This window comes from Bubalus kerabau, chromosome 9 (assembly GCF_029407905.1).
Source record: "Bubalus kerabau isolate K-KA32 ecotype Philippines breed swamp buffalo chromosome 9, PCC_UOA_SB_1v2, whole genome shotgun sequence".
Lineage (NCBI taxonomy): Eukaryota > Metazoa > Chordata > Mammalia > Artiodactyla > Bovidae > Bubalus > Bubalus kerabau.
This window is the reverse complement of record NC_073632.1, coordinates 40,317,068-40,341,837: the sequence shown is the minus strand read 5'-3', so window position 1 is coordinate 40,341,837 and position 24,770 is coordinate 40,317,068. Positions and strand designations below refer to the sequence as shown.

The 24,770-nt window shown below is 37.8% G+C and overlaps 1 protein-coding gene across 11 annotated transcripts in view; it reads right to left on the bottom strand.

The window, feature by feature from the left end:
• The window catches only part of CEP85L (centrosomal protein 85 like), a 140,740-nt gene that overhangs the window by 30,092 nt on the left and 85,878 nt on the right, over window positions 1-24,770 (bottom strand). For all 11 annotated transcript variants that reach the window (XM_055535063.1, XM_055535066.1, XM_055535073.1 and 8 more), the window contains 2 exons: window positions 16,215-16,336; window positions 5,151-5,268 (listed from right to left, as the gene is read on the bottom strand). In XM_055535063.1, the coding sequence (XP_055391038.1) occupies window positions 5,151-5,268; window positions 16,215-16,336 (240 nt within the window). The remainder of the gene's footprint in view (window positions 1-5,150; window positions 5,269-16,214; window positions 16,337-24,770) is intronic.

Here is a 24,770-nt window from a genome sequence, read left to right as displayed (position 1 = left end):
ATTTGGTTAAAAGGCATAATTAGAGTGTAAAAAGTACATTATAAAGAAGTAAAAGTTCTGGGGAAATAAAGACTAAAGAAGTCTTTTCTCACAGGTGATCATTTTTAGCTAACAGGTAAATGAGACATCCCTAATAAAGTTAATACATACCAATAAATACATATCAATAAGTATTAATAGAGTGTTTCCCCTAACCAGAAAATAAGGGTCATGAAATCAGGAATTTTTGTTCATCTTAATTGTTCTTTTATCCCTATTTCATACAGCAGTGACTGGGCACAAGATGAGTTCAAAAATAATTGCTAAATGAACAAATGTATTATTCTCTTCACGAGCAAGGCTTTGAGGGAGAGTCAGACAAGATCTGAATGAGAGAAGATAAAGGCAAATGATACATCCAATAGGAGGTTAATATCCAAAATACACAAAGAACTCATACAACTCAACATCAAGGGGAAAAAAAAAGAAAAAACCCAATTAAAAAATGGACAGAGGACCTGAAAAAATTGTTTCAAAGAAGACATACAGATGGCCAACAGGCACATGAAAAGATGTTCAACATCACTCATTGTTGGGGAAATGCAAACCAAAGCCACAGTGAGATAGACCTCATACCTAGCAGAATGGCTATCATCAGAAAGACAACAAATAACAAGTGCTGGCCTTTCTTCTTCATTTTTAACAAAAGGAAGAAGGGTCTTTCACATTTGGGTTTTTTCCATGCAAGCCTGTTAACTACAGGTTGAAATTTTGGTATAAGATATTATAAGTACAAACCACTCTTTGGTTCTAGTAATTCTACTATTGAAACAACTGGGGAAGTTTGAATTTTAGGATAAAGACCTGGTTCTCATTTTCCACCTATGAGACTTGGCAATGTCTAGTTCTCAGGTCATTTTGATTGTAAGGTTATTCGAAGTTTTTAATAGGCAAACAGCATTTACTTCTCAAGAGTTGTATTTTTTATCTATAAATTAATTTAAAAGGTATTTTATTTCAAAAATATACTTTTTAAACCTAGAATACACAGAATATTAAAAGCATAATTTCCTTTTTTAAATATACTAAGGAGTTAGGATGAACAAGTTATGGACCCCAAAAATGTGCAAATACAAAATGCTGTGCATAAAAAGTAATGTTTATAAATCCAAGGAAAACATTCCTTTGCTACTCTTCACAGAAATAGAATAAACAATCCTAAAGTTTGTGTGGATCCAGAAAAGACCCTGGCCAGCCAAAGCAATACTGAGAAAAAGAACAAAACCAGAAGCATCACACTCCAGATTCCAAATAACCCTACAAATCACCGTAATAAACTGGTACTGGCACTGACACACTGAGCACTGACACTGAACGGACAGCCCAGAATCAGACTCTAAAATGTGATGTCAGCTAGTATTCAACAGGGGCCAAGAGCACCCGGTGGGTATGGTGCTGGGAAAACTGTAGAAACACATGCAGAACAATGAAAGTAGGCCCCTACATCACATGACTCACAAAAATTAACATAAGACCCAATACCATAAAACTACTAGAAGTCATCGATATTTGTCTTGGCAATGACTTTTTTATTACATAATGCCAAAAGGACAAACAGCAAAAGCAAAAATCAACAAATGAGACTAATCAAACTAAAAAAGAAGTACAGTAAAAGAAACAATTAACAATGAAAAGACAACCTACTGAATGGGAGAACATTTTACAAACCCCATATCAGATAAGGGGGTTAAAATCCAAAATATATAAAAGACTCATTCAACTTAACAGAAGACAACCTGATTTAAAAATAGGCAGAAGAACTAAACAGACATATTTTCAAAGAGAAAATAAAAATGGCCAACAGACACATGAAAAAATGCTCAACATCACATCAGGGAATGCTAATCATCAGAGAAATTCGAATCAAAATCAAAATAATATCTTATCTCCCACCTGTTAGAATGGTTATCATAAAGAAGACAAGAGATAAGTGGTGCTGGAAAGGAAGTGGTGGAAAGGGGGCCTTAAACATGGTTGGTGGGAGTATAAATTAGCGTGGCCATTACAGAAAACAACATGATGGTTCCTCAAAAATATAAAAAAACAAATCTACCATAGGATCCAGCAATTTCATCTCTGGATATACACCCAGAAGAAAACATGATTTCTACAAGATACATGCACTCCCCTAGTTATCGTAGGAGATATAACCAGTCCATTCTGAAGGAGATCAGCCCTGGGATTTCTTTGGAAGGAATGATGCTAAAGCTGAAACTCCAGTACTTTGGCCACCTCATGCGAAGAGATGACTCACTGGAAAAGACTCTGATGCAGGGAGGGATTGGGGGCAAGAGGAAAAGGGGACGACAGAGGATGAGATGGCTGGATGGCATCACTGACTCGATGGACGTGAGTCTCAGTGAACTCCGGGAGTTGGTGATGGACAGGGAGGCCTGGCGTGCTGCGATTCATGGGGTCGCAAAGAGTTGGACACAACTGAGCGACTGATCTGATCTGATTTACAACAGCCAAGATAAGGCCACAATCCCAACGTCCATCAACGTATGAATGGATAAAAGATGTGATATACAATGGAGTTTATTCAGCCATGAGAAAGGAGGATATCTTCACACATACACAGATCTTGGGCACATTATGCTAAATGAGATAAATCAGAAAAAGAAAAGCAAGTACTGTATGATACCACTTATACGTGGAATCTAAATAAATTAAACCTGTAATAAACAGAGAGAACCTTCTTACCAGGGATCATGAGAAGGGGTGGAGCACCCACGGAGGATAAGAGTGTGGTGTTTAAGGGTAAAATTTCAACAAGCAGTAAATATGCCACAAGTAGTTAATGCACAGTGTAATGAATACAGATAATAATATTGTACTATAATTATGTAATGTGATAAATACCACTAAAATAGCAATCATATTACATACAAATGTATCAAAGCAACATGCCATACACCTTAAACACACACTGTGCATGTGTGCTTAGTAACTCAGTCGTGTCTGACTCTTCTGTGACCCCATGGACCGTAGCCTACCAGGCTCCTCTATCCATGGGAATTCTCCAGGCAAGAATACTGGAGTGGGTGTCCAGTCCCTTCTTAAAGGGATGTTCCAGACCCAGGGGTGAAACCCAGAACTCAGAGGGTGAATTCTTTACCCTCTGAGCCACAAGGGAAGCCCAAACTCATTCCATATTACATGTCAAATTTGTTCAATAAAATATAAAGAAAAATAAAAACTTCCTTCACTAAGGAGAATTTATTGTATTAGTTGTTACTTCTAAACCTTTGCCATTTTATTCACTCTGTATCAATCTTCTGAAAAAAATTTATATATTTATTGTATCCATTTAGTATTGGAGGGGGTTCCTTGCATTCTCTTTTATTAATTGCACTTACCTTTTTTTAAAAAGATTGTTTTGATGTACACCATTGTTAAAGTGTTTACTTAATTTGTTACAACATTGCTTCTGTTCTATGTTTTTTTGGGGGAGTTTTTTGGCCAAAAGTCATGTGGGATCTTAGATCTCTGACCAGGAATTGAACCTGCATTGGAAGGCAAAGTCTTAACCACTGGACCACCAGGGGAGTCTCACACTTATCTTTTAAAATGAATTTCTCAACAATATTTTAATTCCCCCACATAATTTAAAATTCTTATAATATATCTTTAGCAACCCCATTTTCCTTATATTTCTGTCCTTGCAGACTGACTTAGAGAGCCCTCTACTGGTCTGATGCTATGTGTCAAAAAACATTTTCTTTAGCTTGCAGACAGACATTAAGTTTTATGTTTTTTGGTAGTATTAATTGTATAATTCAAGTAAAACCTTTATTCAGAATAATGAAGTTATAAGCAGAAACTGCATGGTTCTATTAAAATACCCTTATCAAAGCAAATTATACTACTTAAGTAGTACAGAAATACCACTTTCAAATAACTGAACACTATTAATCTCAGTATGACAGAGACTTGCTGTCATGTGGTAGAACTTTTAGATGACATCACATAATAACAAGCTATTTGATGTATTAGTAACTGAAGTATGACAGACAAGATGGAATCTCTACGTTAAGTGCCTCTGCCTCAAATAAGTCTGTTATTTGGTCTTCATTTATCATGTCCTCATTGTAATTAACAATGCCTTTAATAAAACTGCAAGTTTAAAAGTACAATGGAGGAAAAAATTACACTTAAATTGATTTAATTCTAAGAATAAAGATATAAACGGAAATGACCAAATAGAAGTACGTACTACCATAAAGTATTTGCCAATAGTATTCACGTTCAAATAAATGATGCAAAAATGTTCACAGAGGTATTATTCACTACAGATAAAATATGGAATCCTGCCAAGTGTCCACTAAAAGATGAGTAGAAAAGCGAACGTGGTATGCATCCAATGGGATATTATTCGGCCTTAACAGGGAAGGAAATTCTGACATGTGCTACAATGTGGATGAACCTTGAGGTTATTACGCTAAGTGAAATATGCCAGCCACAAAAAGACAAATACTACATAATTCCATTTAACATGAGATACCTGGAGTAGTTAAAAATTACAGAGACAGAAAGTAGAATGATAGTTGCCACGGGTCAGGGGGTGAAATGGGGAGTTACTGTTTAATGAGCATAGAGTTTCACTTTTAGAAGATTGTGCACAGTAGTCCCAAATTAGAAACAACCCAAATTTTGACAAGCAGAGATAGGTTGGATAAATTATGCTATTTCCATAAAATGGGAAATCAAGCAGCTGTAAAAGCAAAGGAAAGGGATGCTGCCTAGGTAATAATATGGAAATAGTCATTGTGTTTTATGTAATTTTATATAATATGAAGAAAAAAGTAGTATGTGGAATATTTTATATATTTTGATATCTTTTGTGTAGGATAAAATAAATTTATCTGTGGGTTGTAATAAATATCAACTCTGGAAGGCTACACTAGAAACTGATAATAGTAGTTCCTGTTAGTGCGGGGAAAGCATGTGAACTGGACAGACGGAAAACAGCACTGGAATGCCCTTTACTACACATATAAATATGAACCATAGGAACAGATTACTAATCCCCAAATGTCCTAATCATACAGTTTAAGTATATGTTTGACAAGACTAGTAAAACGTAACTACAAAACCCTTTGTAATCTTACCTGCAAACCAGCCCCGTAAGAATCCTCACAGTTTACATAGTGTCCTAACATGGCATGCTGTGCTCGTAATTCATTATCCCTTATTCTTTCATGCAGGTGGGTAATTTGTTGCTTCTGCCTGCAAAACATAAGTTGGGGTCATATTACAAAAAACATACTTTTATAAGTTGATACAATTAAAAGCAGAATTTTCAGTATTCTAATTTGGCATTAAGAGTTAGAAGTATGATCTTAAAATTCATAAGGAGAAATCTTTTTAAACCACAGTACCATGAGATATGTTAAATATAGAAAAAAGTTTATACTGAGTACTTCTGGTTACTTAAAAGAACATAATATTTTGTAGAATACTCTTTCTAGGTTCTAACAAAGTCATGCTTTGCTTTCTTTCTTCTTGCTGCCTAGTATACAAACTGTTTCATTCTCAGTCTGGAATGTCTTTATCTTAATATCATTATTTCCATTCATCCAAATTCTTTGTGACACACAATACCAATTGAAACATCTGAAAAAACTCATTGCAAGGAGTGACAGGTATTTTTATAAATATCATGTAGTTCACTTGCTGTACTCTGCCTGCACCTTATCTACAATATCCAGGTTGCATGATCTATGAAGAAACATCACTAAGGATGGAGAACTCACATGGTGGCAGATTTACATCTCTTGATGGCGCTGAAATTTCATATTAATGTCACCTCATGCTGCACCCGGACACGCTGAAGTTCAAATATTTCCTCAGTGGATCATGACTTACTTTAATCAAATTGTGTAACTTTTGAGAATGTTTCCTAAAACATCTGAGAACTGTTAATGCGTCAGGCAACATGCTAAGAGTTTTATATGTATTATCATTAATCATCAAAAATTTAATAACAAGACTCGTAATGAGGTTGTAAGAGATAGAGAGGGAAGACAGATTGAAATAGAAGAGGTGACCAAAGGTATAGGGTGGAAAGACAAAGACCAGTAAAATTTTATTAGTTTGTTTATATTATACTATAAACTATTAAGTATGTGATAACATGTCTAAAAAATGTAATATCTTAATTTAAAAATATTTTATTACTAAAAAATGTTATCATTTGAGCCTTCAGCAACGTGTATGTTTCACACTTAACTACATGTGGAAGTAAAATCACATAATTTTGCTAGGTAAACTTTTAAAATCAGTGGTGAATTCTTTGGTATAGTGTGGATTTTTAAAAAAAATAGAATTCATATTAAATGTCCTTCTAACTCACCTGCTTTATAACCTGGGATTTATGATCAGATTCCTAAAGCAAGGCATATGTGTACATATCAGGTTATTAAAAGTTATTAACTCTAATTTCAAATATATGATCAATTAACAGATGAGATATTGCTCATAGCAATTTATAGTACAGCTTTCATTTTGAGATAGATCCCATAATGCAAGATGGGGTATTTATTTATTTATTATATTTATATCATATTTATTCTCCATCACAAGTGTTGAATTAAGATTTCATTATTTTTATCAGTTTACTTGAGTATTTAATACAGTTTTAATAGTGTGTTTCTAAGTTATTTTGGCTGTTTATACTTATATTTATTGTTCAGTTGCTCAGTCATATCCAACTCTTTATGACCCCATAGACTGCAGCATGACAGGTCTCCCTGTCCTTCATCATCTCCCGGAGTCCGCTCAAACTCATTTTTGTTGAGTCAGTGATGCAATCCAACCACCCCATCCTCTGTCATCCCCTTCTCTGGCCTTCAGTCTTTCCCATCAGGGCCTTTTCTAAGGAGCAGGCTCTTCGAATCAGGTGGCCAAAGTATGGGAGCTTCAGCTTCGGCATCATTCCTTCCAATGAATATTCAGGACTGATCTCCTTTAAGATGGACTGACTGGATCTCCTTGTAGTCCAAGGGACTCTCAAGAGTCTTCTCCTACATCACAATTCAAAAGCATCAATTCTTCAGTGCTCAACCTTCTTTATGGTCCAACGCTCACATCCATACATGACTACTGGAAAAACCATAGCTTTGACTAGACGGACCTTTGTCAGCAAAGTAATGCCTCTGCTTTTTAATATGCTGTCTAGGTTGATCATAGCTCTTCTTCCATGGAGCAAGTGTCTTTTAATATCATGGCTGCAGTCAGCATCTACAGTGATTTTGGAGCCCAAGAAAATAAAGTCTCTGTTTCCATTATTTCCCCATCTATTTGCCATGAAGTGATGGGACTGGATGCCATGATCTTCGTTTTTTGAATGTTGAGATTTAAGACAGCTTTTTCACTCTCCTCTTTCACCTTCATCAAGAGGCTCTTTAGTTCCTCTTCACTTTTTGCCACAAGGGTGGTGTCATCTGCATATATGAGGTTATTTTGATATTTCTCCTAGCAATCTTGATTCCAGCTTGTGCTTCATCCAGCCCAGAATTTTGTATGATGTACTCTGCATATAAGTTAAATAAGCAGGGTGACAATATACAGCCTGACATACTCATTTCCCGATTTGTAACAAGTCTGTTGTCCCATGTTCAGTTCTAACTGTAGCTTTTTGACCTGCATACAGGTTTCTCAGGAGGCAGGTCAGGTGGTCTGGTATTCCCATCTTTTTAAGAATTTTCCACAGTTTGTTGTGATCCACACAAAGACTTTAGTGTAGTCAATGAAGCAGAAATAGATGTCTTTCTAGAATTCTCTTGCTTTTCCTATGATTCAATGGATGTTGGCAATTTGATATTTGATTCCTCAGCCTTTTCTAAATCCAGCCTGAACATCTGGAAGTTCTCAGTTTATGTACTGTTGAAGTCTAGCTTGCAGAATTTTGAGCCTTACTTTGCTAGCGTGTGAAAGGAGTGCAATTGTGAGGTAGTTTGAACATTCTTTGGCACTGCCATTCTTTGAGATTGGAATGAAAACTGACCTTTTCCAGTCCTGTGGCCACTGCTGACTTTTCCAAATTTGCTGGCATATTGAGTGCAGCACTTTACCAGCATCATCTTTTAGGATCTGAAATAGCTGAGCTGGAATTCCATCACCTCCATTAGCTTTGTTCACAGTGATGCTTCCTAAGGCCCACTTGACTTCGCACTCCAAGGTGTCTGGTTTTAGGTGAGTGATCACACCATCATGGTTATCTGGGTCATTAACATCAGGAAGAAGGCATGGATGTCCTGCTACCCACTGCTTTTCAGCATTGTCCCTGAAGCCCTAGCTAGTGAAGATATGAGTGCAAAGTTCTACAGCATCACACTGAGGTACAGACATCTCTGAGCCTCATCAAGGAGCCTCCATTCCTCCCAGGAGAGGTACCCAGCAATGTCTTCAAAGCTTATACTGTTCCTGAGGTGGGTCCCTTAGCGCTGCCACTGCCATCAGACTCTAGCCAGAGTGGGCCGGGAGCGGCTGGGGGATGGGACACGTAGGTTCCGCTCAAGGCCTTGGTGCAGGTCACCTGGGGCGGCGTTGTGGAACCTCAGAGCCACCTCTATGGCACGTGGACAGCACCTCCTCTCACGCATTTTAGGTCTTGTCGGATCAGATCAGTTGCTCAGTCATGTCCGACTCTTTGCGACCCCATGAATCGCAGCACACCAGGCCTCCCTGGCCATCACCAACTCCCAGAGTTCACTCATGTCCATCGAGTCAGTGATGCCATCCAGCCATCTCATCCTCTGTCGTCCCCTTCTCCTCTTGCCCCCAATCCCTCCCAGCATCAGAGTCTTTTCCAACGAGTTAACTCTTTGCATGAGGTGGCCAAAGTACTGGAGTTTCAGCTTTAGCATCATTCCTTCCAAAGAAATCCCAGGGCTGGTCTCCTTCAGAATGCACTGGTTGGATCTCCTTGCAGTCCAAGGGACTCTCAAGAGTCTTCTCCAACACCACGGTTTAAAAGCATCAATTCTTCGGCACTCAGCCTTCTTCACAGTCCAATTCTCACATCCATACATGACCACAGGAAAAACCATAGCCTTGACTAGACGGACTTTTATTGGCAAAGTAATGTCTCTGCTTTTGAATATGCTATCTAGATTGGTCATAACTTTCCTTCCAAGGAGTAAGCGTCTTTTAATTTCATGGCTGCAGTCACCATCTGCAGTGATTTTGGAGCCCAGAAAAATAAAGTCTCGTCACAGGGTCCCAAACCAGTGCTCCGGAACCAGAACAGACTCACTGGCAGTTTAAAAGAACCTAGGTATATAGCATCGTAAAATTAATTTCTAAATTTATTTCGTTTCAAGGCCAACTGCTATACTGTGTGAAACTCCATTCAGACACCAAACACTGTAACTTAGCACTGGATTTCACAACTCTTCGGGCAGAGTCCCCAGCAAGAAAGCCTCACTTCAGATGCCAGGCAAGTGGGATCCCAGGTCACCCACACTTATAGCCAACTGGCCACAAATCTGGTGAGTTCCCCAAATTTTTATTATAGAATTTCACTGCATGGGCATGACTGATTAAATCACCAGCTGTGTGACTGAATTCAATCTCCAGTCCTGGAGGCTGAACTAGCTCTAAGACCCAACCCTCTGACCACAGCGTTGGTCTCTCTGGTGAACAGCCCAGGTCCTGAAGCAGATATCCAAGGGCTCAAGAATCACCTCATTAGCATAAATGCAGGTGTGTTCTAGGGCTCATGAATAAAAAAAGACCTGTATATTGTCACCCTGCTTATTTAACTTATATGCAGAGTATATCATGAGAAACGCTGGGCTGGATGCAGCACATGCTGGAATCAAGTCTGCCAGGAGAAATATCAATAATCTCAGATATGTAGATGACACCACTCTTATGGTAGAAAGTGAAGAGGAACTCAAAAGCCTCTTGATGAAAGTGAAAGAGGAGAGTGAAAAAGTTGGCTTAAAGCCCAATATTCAGAAAACAAAGATCATGGCATCTGTTCCCATCACTTCATGGCAAGTAGATAAGGAAACAGTGGCTGACTTTATTTTGGGGGGCTCCAAAAATCACTGCAGATGGTGACTGCAACCATGAAATAAAAAGATGCTTACTCCTTGGAAGAAAAGTTATGACCAACCTAGACAGCATATTAAAAAGCAGAGACATTACTTTGCCAACAAAGGTCCATCTTGTCAAAGCTATCGTTTTTCCAGTGGTCATGTATGGATGTGAGATTTGGACTATAAAGGAAGCTGAGCGCTGAAGAATTGATGCTTTTGAAGTGTGGTGTTGGAGAAGACTCTTGAGAGTCCCTTGGACTGCAAGGAGATCCAACCAGTCCATCCTAAAGGAGATCAGTCCTGGGTGTTCACTGGACAGACTGATGCTGAAGCTGAAACTCCAATACTTTGGACACCTGATGTGAAGAGCTGACTCATTTGAAAAGACCCTGATGCTGGGAAAGATTGAAGGCAGGAGGAGAAGGGGACGACAGAGGATGAGATGGTTGGATGACATCACCGACTCAATGGAGATTTTTAGTAGACTTCCGGAGTTGGTGATGGACAGGGAGGCCTGGCATGCTGTTGTCTATGGGGTTTGTGAACAGTCAGACATGACTGAACGACTGAACTGAACTGAAAGATTTAGTCTCCTTCCGAAGAACCCCGAAACAGTAGCTAGTCAGATTTCTTAATATTGGACAATTTTAAGAAGATTTGTAGGTACTATGTTGGAAATTGCAAGTAATGACAGAATGAGAGTCTCCTCTGTGCCGATAGTATCATTTACTAATAACATTAACTCAGCTGTCTCCACTGAGCGTAGCAGGTTTCCTCTCTGAATCAGGCTCCAGTGCACCTTATATTTTATCTATTCAATTCAGTGGCAGGAGCCAAGCAACTTCTAAGTGTAAACCATCATAAGAGCCATGAGTATCAGCAACAGCATAGATTAACCAAAAACCTTAGCTTCTTTTTCATTAAAATGAGGCTATTTCCTCTGAACAAATATTTAGTGAGTTTCTATTATGAATAATAAAATATACTTGAAACTCTCTTCTGTGAAGGAGCTCAGAATCCACTGAGGAAAAACAATTACATAAATATAACTATTATATACACAAAACACATATAATGAGGCTACTCTTTGTTAATGGCCACTATGCATCAGACAGGATTAAGACTTTTTACACACATTCATTCATTTAATCCTCATGCTGTACAGCTAGGTGGGAGAGGGGAGTTGCCTAAAACAGTGATCTTCGAAAACCTCACTTTTTGCTTAAGTAGTGAAACTCCTTGTACCCAGGCAGACAAGACAATCAATTTGCAGAAGGTCAAGTATCTTATTCAGAATGACCTAAATGGTTAGTATTGAGTATAAAGAATTAGGAAACCAGCTTTCCTCCTTTGAGTTGCTTTTGCAATTAAACTATGTGCTTTTTCTCATAAGATGGGGACACTTAAGAACAGTTTCTTTTTCTTAATTTTTAAAATAATTTTATTTTATATTGGAGGATAGTTGATTAACAATGCTCTATTAGTTCCAGGTGTACAGCAAAGTGATTTAGTTACATATATAAATGTACATTCTTTTCCAAATTCTTTTCCCATTTAGGTTATTACAGAATATTGAACAGATTTCCCTGTGCCATATACAGTAGGTCCTTGTCAGTTATCTATTTTAAAAATACATCCATGTCAATTCCAAACTTTCAATCTATCGCTCTGATCATTTCCCACTGGTAACCATAAGAACAGTTTCTATAGCAGCTAATTTTCCTTAACATTTGATCTTCTTTGATCTAATTAACCAAAATCTATAAAAGCTATGCTATGCTATGCTGTCACTTCAGTCGTGTCCGACTCTGTGTGACCCCATAGACGGCAGCCCACCAGGGTCTCCCGTCCCTGGGATTCTCCAGGCAAGAACACTGGAGTGGGCTGCCATTTCCTTCTCCAATGCAAGAAAGTGAAAAGTGAAAGTGAAGTCGCTCAGTCGTGTCCGACTCCTAGCGACCCCGTGGACTGCAGCCTACCAGGCTCCTCTGTCCATGCCAGGCAAGAGTACTGGAGTGGGGTGCCATTGCCTTCTCCATAAAAGCTATAGGCATGGTAAAAAATTTTTTTTCTCATGCAATCATGAACAACTTGATATTTTCAGGAATAATATCCAGTGTAGAATTTTTAGTTAAGTGACTTTAAAGGTATCATCAACCACACCATATTCCAAAATAGGAAAGTTTAGCATCTTTACTCTTAGCTTCATCCATTAAGAAACTAAATCTTGTCATCTTGCTCTCTGAAATAGCCTCTGTATGTGTTATCACAATTTTAAAGGCCATTAGTCTAATCTGGTTCCTAGAAAAAATATACTATTATTTTGTTCTCATTTTTAGTACTATATTTGTTATATAAAGATTTTTATACTTGAACATTTTTTGCTTTTAAATTCTAATTCTATTGCTACAGAAAGAGGAGCTACTTTTTCTTCCTCTGTCTTATACAATATCAAATGCATTAATCATCACAAATTTTATAACAGACTTGTAAAATATCGAAGATTATTTAAGACGCTGGGTGCGGTGTACGATTCACAAAAACATCCATAATTATTCCCTTCCCTGTATTACTTACACACCTTTTGTTCCTTCTGTCCACAGGTGAAGTCTCCTGGCCTTGTGACCAATCAGAACATAGAGGAAGTGATTCTGTGCCACTTCTGAGCCTAATCTCCAAGAGACTGTGTGTGCTTCATTTTCTCTTTGAACTTCACCCAGCCACCCTACGAACAAACCCTAGCTAGAATACTGCAGGATAACAGAACCCTGCAGATACTTGTATGGGAGCATACAAGCCACCCAGGTGAGGCTAGCCTAGACCAGCCAACTCCTACTCATGACAATGCAGAAGATATAAATAGACAGTTCTCCAAAGAAGACACACAGATGGCCAAAAGATACATGAAAAGATGCTCAACATTGCTAATTACTAGAGAAATGCAAATCAAAACTATAATTAGGTATGACCTCACACCAGTGAGAATGGCCATCAACAAAAAGTCTACAAATAATAAATGCTGGAGAGGGTGTGGAGAAAAGGGAACCTTCCTATACTGTTGGTGGGAATGAAAATTGGTACAGCTACTGTGGAGAACAGCATGGAGGCTCCTTAAAAAATGCAAAGTGGAGCCACCATATGATCCTGCCATCCCATTCCTGGCCATATATCTGGAGAAAACTATAACTGGAAAAGATATGTACCCCAATGTTCACTGCAACACTATTCACAATGGCCAAGACATGGGAACAACCTAAATGTCCACCAGATGAATGGATAAAGATGTGGTACCCATAAACAACAGAATATTATGCAGCCATAAAAAAGAATGAAATAATGCCATTTGCAGCAACATGAATGAATCTAGAGATTATCATACTAAGTAAGTCCAAGATAAATATTTTACAGTAAAAAAAATATGATATCATTTATATGTGGAATCTAAAATATGATACAAATGAACTTATTTACAAAACAGAAACTCACAGACATAGAAAACAAACTTATGGCTACCAAAGGGGAAAGATGGCGGGGACGGATAAATTAAAAACTAGAGTAACAGAGTGTATGGTGTTAGTTGCTGAGTTGTGTATGACTCTTTATGACCCCATGGACTGTAGCCCACCAGGTTTCTCTGTCCATGGAATTCTCCAGGCAAGAATACTGGAGTGGGTTGCCATTTCCTTCTCCAGGGGATCTTCCCAATCCAGGGATCGAACCCAGATCTCCTGCACTGTAGGCAGATTCTTTACCATCTGAGCCACCACATACACATATAAGGGCCTACAGTGTAGCAGAAAGAACTATATTCAATATTTTGTAATAAACCTACATGATAAAACAATCTGAAAAGGTTATTTATATATAAATATGTATGAATATATATATACACATACAGATATATATGAATCATTTAGCTGTATACCTATAAACTGTAATCAACTATACAGCAATTAAAATATTTTTAATTAAAACAAAAATTGGCCAACTGAGCAACTCTGAATGATTTTGGATTATTTCCTTAGTATCCTTCTATATATACAAAATTGATAAATATAAATATATTTAATAGACTATATTAATAATTATCTGTATTTCTTACTTTCATAGACTGAACGTTGGGAGCCTTCCCTGAGAGTCATACATTAAATCCTAATGCCCAACATGTGGTATAGAAGGTGGAGGTGGAGGGTCTTTGGGAAGTGATTAGGTCATGAAGACAGAGTTCTCACAAATGCAATTAGGATCACTACAAAAGAAGCTCTGGAGAGCTCCCTTACCCCTATCACCACATGAGGCTACAGCAAGAAGATGGCCATCTATGAACCAGGAAGTTGGCTCTCACCAGATTCTCACTGAATTGGCCAGTGCCTTGGACTTCCCAGCCTCTAGAAGTGACAGAAATAAATGTTTATTGTCTATAAGCATTCTATTATTTTCCTCTATTTCTTTGCATTGTTCATTTAAAAAGGCATTCTGATCTCTCCTTGTTATTCTCTGGAACTCTGCATTCAGATGGGTATATCTTTCCTTTTTTCCTTTGCCTTTCACAATTCTTCTTCTCTCAGCTATTTGTAAGGCCTCCTTAGACTACCATTTTGCCTCTTTGCATTTCTTTTTCTTGGGGATGGTTTTCATCAGTGCCTCCTGTACAATGATGCTGGGTAAGACTGAAGGCAGGAGGAGAAGGGGATGACAGAGGACAAGATGGTTGGATGGCATTACCGACTCAATGGACATGAGTTTGAGCAAACTCTGGGAGATGGTGAAGGATGGGAAAGACTGGCGTGCTACAGTCCATGGGGTCACAAAGAGTCCGACACGACTGAGTAACTGAACAATAATAAGCTACCCAGTCTACGGTATTTTGTTATAGCAGCCCAAATGAACTAAGACATCTATTAACTTATACTCAACAGAATGGTATAATGGTGTCTAAATAATAGTAAAAGCTAAGTGATTCTCATTGAGGACAAATCAATTCATATTAATGAAAGTCTGAATTTTGGTCTGTTTAAAAACAGCATTAATTTCGAGTATATACAATAAATTAAGTATTAAAAATATATATCCAACTGTGTCTATGCTGCTGCTACTGCTGCTAAATCGCTTCAGTCATGTCCAATTCTGTGCGACCCCATAGATGGCAGCCCACCAGGCTCCCCCGTCCTTGGGATTCTCCAGGCAAGAACACTGGAGTGGGTTGCCATTTCCTTCTCCAATGCATGAAAATGAAAAGTGAAAGTGAAGTTGCTCAGTCGTGTCTGACTCTTCGCGATCCCATGGACTGCAGCCCACCAGGCTCCTCCATCCATGGGATTTTCCAGGCAAGAGTACTGGAGTGGGGTGCCATTGCCTTCTCCGAACTGTGCCTATACTTATACATAAAATTCACTTATACTAGAAACATCTAATGTTTTAAGATAGTATTTCATAAAATCAATTGTAACGATCTCTTGCAATCTTCATTCATTTACCAGGCATGGACGTTATCAAGCACTAAGCACAGGTACTACATGCCAGGCTCTGTTCAAGATGGTTGAGAACACAGTGGAGAATAAGGAAGTCAGAAGGTCTATGCACTAGTTTATATTCCAGCAGATCATGCTTAACATTAAGTTTCTAAGCAAAATCTTTTGAAATTTCAACTTATTAAATATATTTAAAGGTTTGAATAAGGATTTAATTTTAAGATTAAGATACCTAGTACTTTATCTCATAAAAGCACATGAAAATAAGTAGTAACTAGCACTGATTAAGAAAAAATGCCTTCTCAAGCTATCTTCCAATTACCATGATAGGCAACAGGTTTAATTATCCCCAAAGTATACATAAATGATGTAGAATAAATATAGATCATAAATAATTAATATTAAGATTTATTGCTCAGAATAATCAGGAGTCTATTCAGTTTAAAATAATTTTTTTTTTTCAGAGCTTTGGTACTCATATAGGCAAAATTTTGGAAATGTCTGGGACTGGGAATAGACAGATATGAGACTTCAATGTCCTTGTAAGGTTCTGTTTCTTAAACTCTAAGTGGTAGGTACAAAGATACTTGCTTTATTAATCTACACTTCTGCATGCCTGAAATACTCAGTAATAATTAAAAAAAAAATGACTCACCGATCAATTACAATCTCTTTTTGCCTTAGTAGTCCTTCTTTTATTTTCAGCACTGATTCCCACTTACTGAAATCTTGATAGCCGGGAGGTGAATAACTTTGACGAGATGATCCAGACAAAACCTGCACAAACATGTTTACGCTATTAGTATGTCAGAAGTGGCTAAAGGGAATATTTATACGTGATCTAGTATTTTCCCAATGATTTTCATAAAAAAAATTTAAATTACACCTGTGAATACAACATAACATGAAGAATTTCAAGGAAGTTCTAAAGTAAATGTACAAATCTAATCAAGAATTGGTAGACAACAGAACACATTATAATACTAAATGTAAGATGTTGGTCTCATTATCTTGTGGAAGCTTTCTGGAAATAAGAAAATTAACCATTGCCTAAGGAAGGAGTACAGTAAGGCTAGACTAGACTGTATATGTATTACCAGAAGCGTTTCCACATCTTGAAATTGTCATTCATCACATCATCCTTTAATTACATTAAAATTTCAAAAGCTAAAATATTTTGCCAAAGTAGTAAATATATCCATAGAAAATGACTATTAATCAGATAATCTAGATGACTGACGCTCTCTAGTGTATCATTTAGAAAAAAAAAAGTTTCGACTTTTAAAAATATTTAAGACATTTAAACAACACAAACAACAACAAAACCAATTTAACATATCTTCAAACTTCTATCACTGAAACAAAATTAAAATTTTAATACTGGTGGTACTGGCTGAACTGACTCCTCAAAATGATGCTGAAGTTCTAACCCCTAATACCTCAGAATGGAGCCTCATTTAGAAATACAGACTCTACAGATAAAGTCAAGATGAAGTCATTAGACAACACAAAAGGGGAAATGTGAAAACAGACATGCACAGAGGGAAGACTGTGTAAAGAGATGAACATAACATGATTGCCAGAAAGTCACTAGAAACAGCCTGAAACAGACTTTTATTCACAGCCCTCAGAAGGAATTCATTCTGCTTACACCTTGATTCTGAACTTTTAACCTCCAGAACTGTGAGACATAAATTTCTGTTGGGTAAGCTACCTTGTTTGTCTGTTATGGCAGCTCTAAGAAACTAATACAACTGGTAAATCAAAGAGGAACACAAATTCCTTGGCAAGCTAAGAGATGCTACATGAAAACCAAAAAGCAACTTTCAAGGAATTCAAACTTGCAGCAATATCTTTATCCTTTGCTTTCCAAAGATCTACTGACAAGACTTGCTTCTGAATAAACCAGTAACTGGGTGACATCAACTAGTCCTAGATTAAACCTTTAAAATGCCTGTCAAGTATACTAGTACAGGATGTTTCAGGCAGCAGCAGATGAACAGACTAAGAATGGTAGAAACCAGGTGATAACAGGGTACTTCACTTTGTCAAATGGGCAGATATCTGGAGTCGAGATGACACACAGGCTTATAGAGACAGGTCAGTCAGAGATTTAGTTTTTGAATTTCATTCTTTCTTCTGCCTAATATACAACTCGGGTTCACACTGGGCCAACATGCGCCAGTACGGATATATTAGTTGTTGCAGTACTGAAGCATTTTCACTGTGGTTGAAAATAGATGCTGCCCAAACACCTTGGAAGGGCTTCCCTAGTGGCTAGATGGTAAAGATTCTCCCTGCAATGCATGAGACCCAGGTTCAATCCCTGGGTCAGGAAGAGCCCCTGGAGAAGAAGATGGAAACCCACTCCAGTATTCTTGCCTGGAGCCACAGTCCACGGGGTCACAGAGTCAGACATAACTGAGCGACTAACACTTTCAAACCCCTGAATGTCCTATCCACTACCTAGGCCACTCCTCAGAACTTTCCGTCACCCAACAAAGAGTTACTTCCTGGCATAAAAGGGGGCCCCCAGGACACCACTCATGGCATCCTTCCTGACTGGCTGATTTCTGCTAATCAGTCTCTCAAAATGCTCCCATTTCAACACTATCTACCAGCTTATATGTAGCCGCCAGAGCCAGGATTCAAATACAGGCAGCCCAACAAAAAAGTACCACACTGTCTCACACTTTCTATTATGGCCCAGCTAACCAAGAAGGTATTTCAAATTTCGTATCATAGGAGCTGGAAAAAATGTTTGACAGTAACTGCTCTTAAAAACTTAAGAGACAATTAAGCACTATAAACAATTTTGCTGATATTAACCGAAAGTCTCTGCTTATCACAACTCCATGTTACTTCAGTTCAGTTCAGTTCACTCATTCAGTTGTGTCCGACTCTTTGTGACCCCATGAATCACAGCACGCCAGGCCTCCCTGTCCATCACCAACTCCCGGAGTTCACTCAAACTCATGTCCAATGAGTCGGTGATGCCATCCAGCCATCTCATCCTCTGACGTCCCCTTCTTCTCCTGCCCCCAATCCCTCCCAGCATCAGAGTCTTTTCCAATGAGTCAACTCTTCGCATGAGGTGGCCAAAGGACTGGAGTTTCAGCTTTAGCATCATTCCTTCCAATGAATACCCAGGACTGATCTCCTTTAGAATGGACTGGTTGGATCTCCTTGCAGTCCAAGGGACTTTCAAAAGTCTTCTCCAGCACCACAGTTCAAAAGCATCAGTTCTTCGGCGCTCAGCCTTCTTCACAGTCCAACTCTCACATCCATACATGACCACTGGAAAAACCATAGCCTTGACTAGACAGACCTTTGTTGGCAAAGTAATGTCTCTGCTTTTGAATATGCTATCTAGATTGTCATAACTTTCCTTCCAAGGACTGTCTTTTAATTTCATGGCTGTAATCACCATCTGCAGTGATTTTGGAGCCCAAAAAAATAAAGTCTGACACTGTTTCCACTGTTTCCCCATCTATTTCCCATGAAGTGGTGGGACCGGATGCCATGATCTTAGTTTTCTTTTTCTTTTTTTTTTTTTTCATGATCTTAGTTTTCTGAACGTTGAGCTGTAAGCCAACTTTTTCACTCTCCTCTTACACTTTCATCAAGAGGCTTTTGAGTTCCTCTTCACTTTCTGCCATAAGGGTGATGTCATCTGCATATCTGAGGTTATTGATATTTCTCCCGGCAATCTTGATTCCAGCTTGTGCTTCTTCCAGCTCAGCATTTCTCATGATGTACTCTCATATAAGTTAAATAACCAGGGTGACAATATACAGCCTTGACGTACTCCTTTTCCTATCTGGAACCAGTCTGTTGTTCCATGTCCAGTTCTAACTGTTGCTTCCTGACCTGCATACACAGATTTCTCAAGAGGCAGATCGGGTGGTCTGGTATTCCCATCTGTTTCAGCATTTTCCACAGTTTATTGTGATCCACACAGTCAAAGGCTTTGGCATAGTCAATAAAGCAGAAATAGATGTTTTTCTAGAACTCTCTTGCTTTTTCAATGATCCAGCAGATGTTGGCAATTTGATCTCTGATTCCTCTGCCTTTTCTAAAACCAGCTTGAACATCTGGAAGTTCACAGTTCACATACTGCTGAAGCCTGGCTTGTAGAATTATTTTACTAGCGTGTGAAAGTGAAAGTGAAGTTGCTCAGTCGTGTCCGACTCTTTGCGACCCCATGGACTGTAGCCTACCAGGCTCCTCCCTCCATGGGATTGTCCAGGCAAGAGTACTGGAGTGGGTTGCCATTTTCCTTCTCCAGGGGATCTTCCCGACCCAGGGATCAAACTTGGGTCTCCCGTATTCCAAGCAGACGCTTTAACTTCTAAGCCACCAGGTTACTAGCATGTGAGATGAGTGCAATTGTGCAGTAGTTTGAGCATTCTTCGGCATTGCCTTTCTTTGGGATTGGAATGAAAACTGACCTTTTCCAGTGACTATCAATTTAATGGGTAGTCATTTCATGCAATTTAGTCAAACTGTAGTTCAAACAGGAATTCATTAAAAGTGGTAACAACTAAGACCATATTAATAATTCTAAAACTCAACATAAGTTGTGGAAATTATCAGAATGATGTGGTAAACTATTTGTGCTATAATTATTACATTTGTAGAATAAAAGTGAATATATATTTAATTTATATATTGAATTAAATATTAATCTCCTGGTAACATGTTACAGATATTTTAAATACTGGTTTTTGTATATCATTTTCATGCCTAACAGAAAACTACTAAGACAGCTTGAGCATCTATGGTATCCTCTTCCAAGGATCTATAAAAGTTTCCTCCATTGAGGATTACAAGTCAGGAAAGACCTATACCATGATATTTTAAGCTATGCTTTACTTTACACATCTTGTACTTATTTCAGTAAGACAAGTGCCTAGACAATAGATGATGACGTTTACAAGATGACATGAATTATTCTATTCTCCCACAAGTTAGCTGCTAAAAATTTTCCCATGGTTGACAACTTCCTAAGAAGTCTCTTCTTATTTGATAAAACTTCTTGGCATCAAGAAAGAAGTAAAGAAAAGAAGAAAGTAGGTCTGCAGTAGAAGAGCAATCAACAATGTACTTGGTTTATAGCACTTCATCTATTGACAAGATGGACTGCTGAAGTATTGAGTTGACCAAAAATTTCGTTCAGGTTTTTCTGTAATGGTGTATGGAAAAACTTGAATGAACTTTTTGGCCAATCCAATACTTGCCAGACACATTTATGAATATATATAAAACAAAATATGAGACTTTATTCTTCCAATTTGTACCTTCCTTGATCTAAACCCTTTAGAAAATTGAGCAAATAGGAAGAAAGGAAAAGAAACCTTTCTCTGTAATTAAGACAATTAAACAATTACAAAACCAGTTGCATGGCAATATTCTTACTAAACTTCAATCCTGATTCATAAAATAGTCTAAAGATGAGAATGAATCCTGACAACCAAATGCTGCAGGCGGTGTGTAATTAGTCACTCAGTCGTGTCGGACTCTGCCACCCCATGGACTATAGCCCGCCAGGCTCCTCTGCCGTGGGAATTCTCCAGACAAGAATACTGGAGTGGGTTGCCATGCCCTCCACCAGGGGATCTTCCCAACCCAGGGATCAAACCCAGGTCTCCCACATTGCAGGCATATTCTTTACCATCTAAGCCACCAGGGAAGCCTTAATCCTGACTCATTAAAATAGTTTAAAAATGAGAATGAATCCTAACAACCAAATGCTGCAGGTAGAGTTACATGTAATTTTAAAAATCTGCTTATATCTGCCCTACACTGAAAATGACAATTATGGAAACATGTTGCCTTTTAAGGCTTTTATAATGAGGCCTTAGTGTGTGCTATTCTAAATGAAGTTATAGAACACAATTTGAAACACCTAGTAAGAGTTATTAAAATCATAGCAAGGCAGCTTTATGATTTTGCACACTATATAAACAACTACATTACTTAAGGTATACAGAAAAGAAACTGATGAAATTTTATTTTTAATATAATTTATAGCAAATTGGAAGTTTGTATCCTTTGACCTACATCTTTCCATCTCCCCACCACCCTAACCTCTGGTAACCACTACTCTAGTTTTTATTTCTATAAGTTTGGCATTTTTCGATTCTACATGTAAGTGACATTATATGGTATTTGTCTTCCTCCGACTTATTTCATTTGGTCAACTAACTTTCACAAGGGGTACAAAGCTGATTAAATGGGGAACTGAATTTGGTGTCTAATCAAAAGAAGTGAAAAATGTATGTCTACAAAGACCTACAGGCAAACACTTCATCACTCCAAACTGGAAACAAACCATTAACTGATAAATGGATAAACTGTGCCATATCCACAAAATGCAATACTAACTTAACAAAAACAAAATGTATACCTAAACGCCGAGGGCTTAAACTTTATTTTTCTACCTCAAAGAAAGATTGCGGTAAAATCAAGGTCTTGCCTGCCTGAGGAAAATGTATAAGTACTCAAAGATGCACTGTGGATGATACAATGCACTACCTCAGCTATAATTTCCTACCTATTCATCACTATGGTACTATTTTACATTGACAAATAATTGAGAGAGAAAAGATCAGGTGAAGTCAATACTGTACACCAAGGATGCAAAAACAGTGTTGGCAATGAAGGGCAGCAGAATATGCCACTCCAAAACACAACTGTAGGAGCTCATCAACATGCCACCATAATTAATGACATGTTAATTATTTTGAGCTGTAGGCAGTTGAAATCCAGCCAACGCAGGGAGAGGCTTTCTCTGAACTCCACTCTCCGCCTAAGGACAGATCCTCCCAAAGGCACTCAACTGTCATAAATCCCCTCCCCGGGAGTTTCATCAGAGAGGACTGGCTCTTATTACAGAAAAGAAGACTAGAAGCAGACAGTGTACCCAAAGTTTCTCACAGGTTATCATCGCTCCTATCTATTCTTCTAAGGCCTATTCATCTCTCTTAAAAATCATGTATCTCCCTTGAGAGGCCTGTATCCTTCCTCTGCTTTTCTTGAATTGAGCGGTATCTAATCCTGAATTCTAAAGCTACCACTCTGAGCTCATTTTCCCCTGAGTATCTCCCATGGGTACACAAGGTACACACGTTAATAAACTTCTATTTGTTTCTCTTGTAATCCATCTTTTATTACAAGGGTTTCAGCTAAGAACTAAGAATGGTAGAGAGAAAATTATTTGTCCTCCTGTACAACAACCTACAAGCTGGTTCTTAAGAGCTGTCGATACTGAAGAAGAACAATGAAGCTGTCCAATAGGACCTGGGGCAATTCTGCTCCCAAATATGAAAAAGAAGAATGTATTTTATATTCAAATAATATCTTCCCTATAACCAGTAGTAACACATTTTTATCCCAAGTATTTAGAAGACAATTAAGAATTTCCATTCAATAAAGTTGTAACTGGTCAGGAGGGGAATACCATTTTGTGGCAGAATTTCAAGTCATCAGTCATATTTCTACTTGCCCATAACTAATGTAAGTAATCAAAGAGAAAGTAATTTAAACATATGAACATATAATTTATAGCTTGTGAATAATAATAAAACTTTAACTAGACATGAACACGAAATCTAGAAGATAATTATAAAGGCATGTAGCTGTGAGCGAACTCCAAGTATGGAACAGAAAGGAAGTAATCAAAGTCAGGAACATTTCAAAATGTGTTCAGCAAAACAAGGACACCTTTTATAAGTAAACATTTTTAATACATAATCGGTAGTTACCAAACTCAGGGAGGGAGGGGAACTCCTCATTTAGATGTTTTACCTAAAAATGCATTAAGATACACTGTTGCAGTGGTGGTTTAGAAAAGAAAACAGTAGCCCAGCCACACAGTCTAGCCAGAGTGTTCTTGCTCAGTCATGTCCGACTCTTTGTAACCCCACCAGCTGGAGTCCACCTGGCTCCTCTGCCAATGGATTTTTCCAGGCAAGAAAACTGAAGTGGGTTGCCATTTCCTACTCCAGGGGATCTTCCCAACCCAGGGATTGAACCTGTGTCTCTGATATCCTCTGCACTGGCAGGCAGGTTCCTTACCACTGTGCCACCTGGGAAACCCAGTCTAGCCAGTCTACTAGCATAACTCTTCTGCATCTAGACCCCAACCACCCAGAATTCTAATGTATGTATGGCCACCTCATTGTAAACAGCAAATTTCAGTCTAATAATTGAATAGGGAAAACATGCATCTACAACAATCCCAAATATATCTATTTAGATGAGACCCAGATGCTATGAAAAGTTGCCAAAACATGTCACGTAATGGTCAAACATGCTTCTAAAATAAGCGCACTATTTGCATCTGAAAATAGCTCCAAATTCTTTGGCCTCAGCCTGGACCAATACTGTTAAACTTAGATAATCTAGTGCTGCCACACTTAACTGGACTACAACCTCTGCAAATCTTCAAGTTTGTTATCTCTCTTTCATTTGCCTTTGTTACTCAGCTCATTCATCACTCACTACATGTCAAATAACACAGCAAATCTTCCTCTCTGTCCTGGAATAATCTATCTGAAGAGATACTCTACGAGTGCTTTTTGGTAAAAATATCAGGATACCTCACCCAAAGGTAAATTCACAAAGCTCAACAATATAGATGAAAATAAATTACAAATTATGTAGAATTTAGAGTTTTTATTCAAAGAGAAGGAAAAACATGGATTACAGAACTATCATTAAAACAAAATCTGTATCTTACATATTGTATTATTACTAAAAGAATGTGCATAAAATAAAAAAAAATTCTATCTTTAAGCCCATGTAATATTTATGGAATGCATTACTACATATTTCTCTAAAAAATAAAAACAAATCATATAAAAAATTCTATCCATAAACTTTTTATCAGAGTGACTAATTATAAACAAAAGTCTGCATCATGACTCTTGAAGTTAAAATTACAGAAGGAACTGAGGTTTTAATGATCTCACTATTTCTTTGTCTATATTATTAATTAATTCTATGATGCTATTTTTGCCATCCTGATATGCTTTACTGAAATAACAATACAAATATATCAAGTTACTTCAAGGGTAAAAGACTCTAAAAAATGATAAAAAGAAACTGATGAGAGGAATACATAGCTACATTTTATATCTTAAAAGTACATGTATATGAAAATAAAACTGTAAAAGTATTACTGATTTCCACCATGCTATGCAGCTTA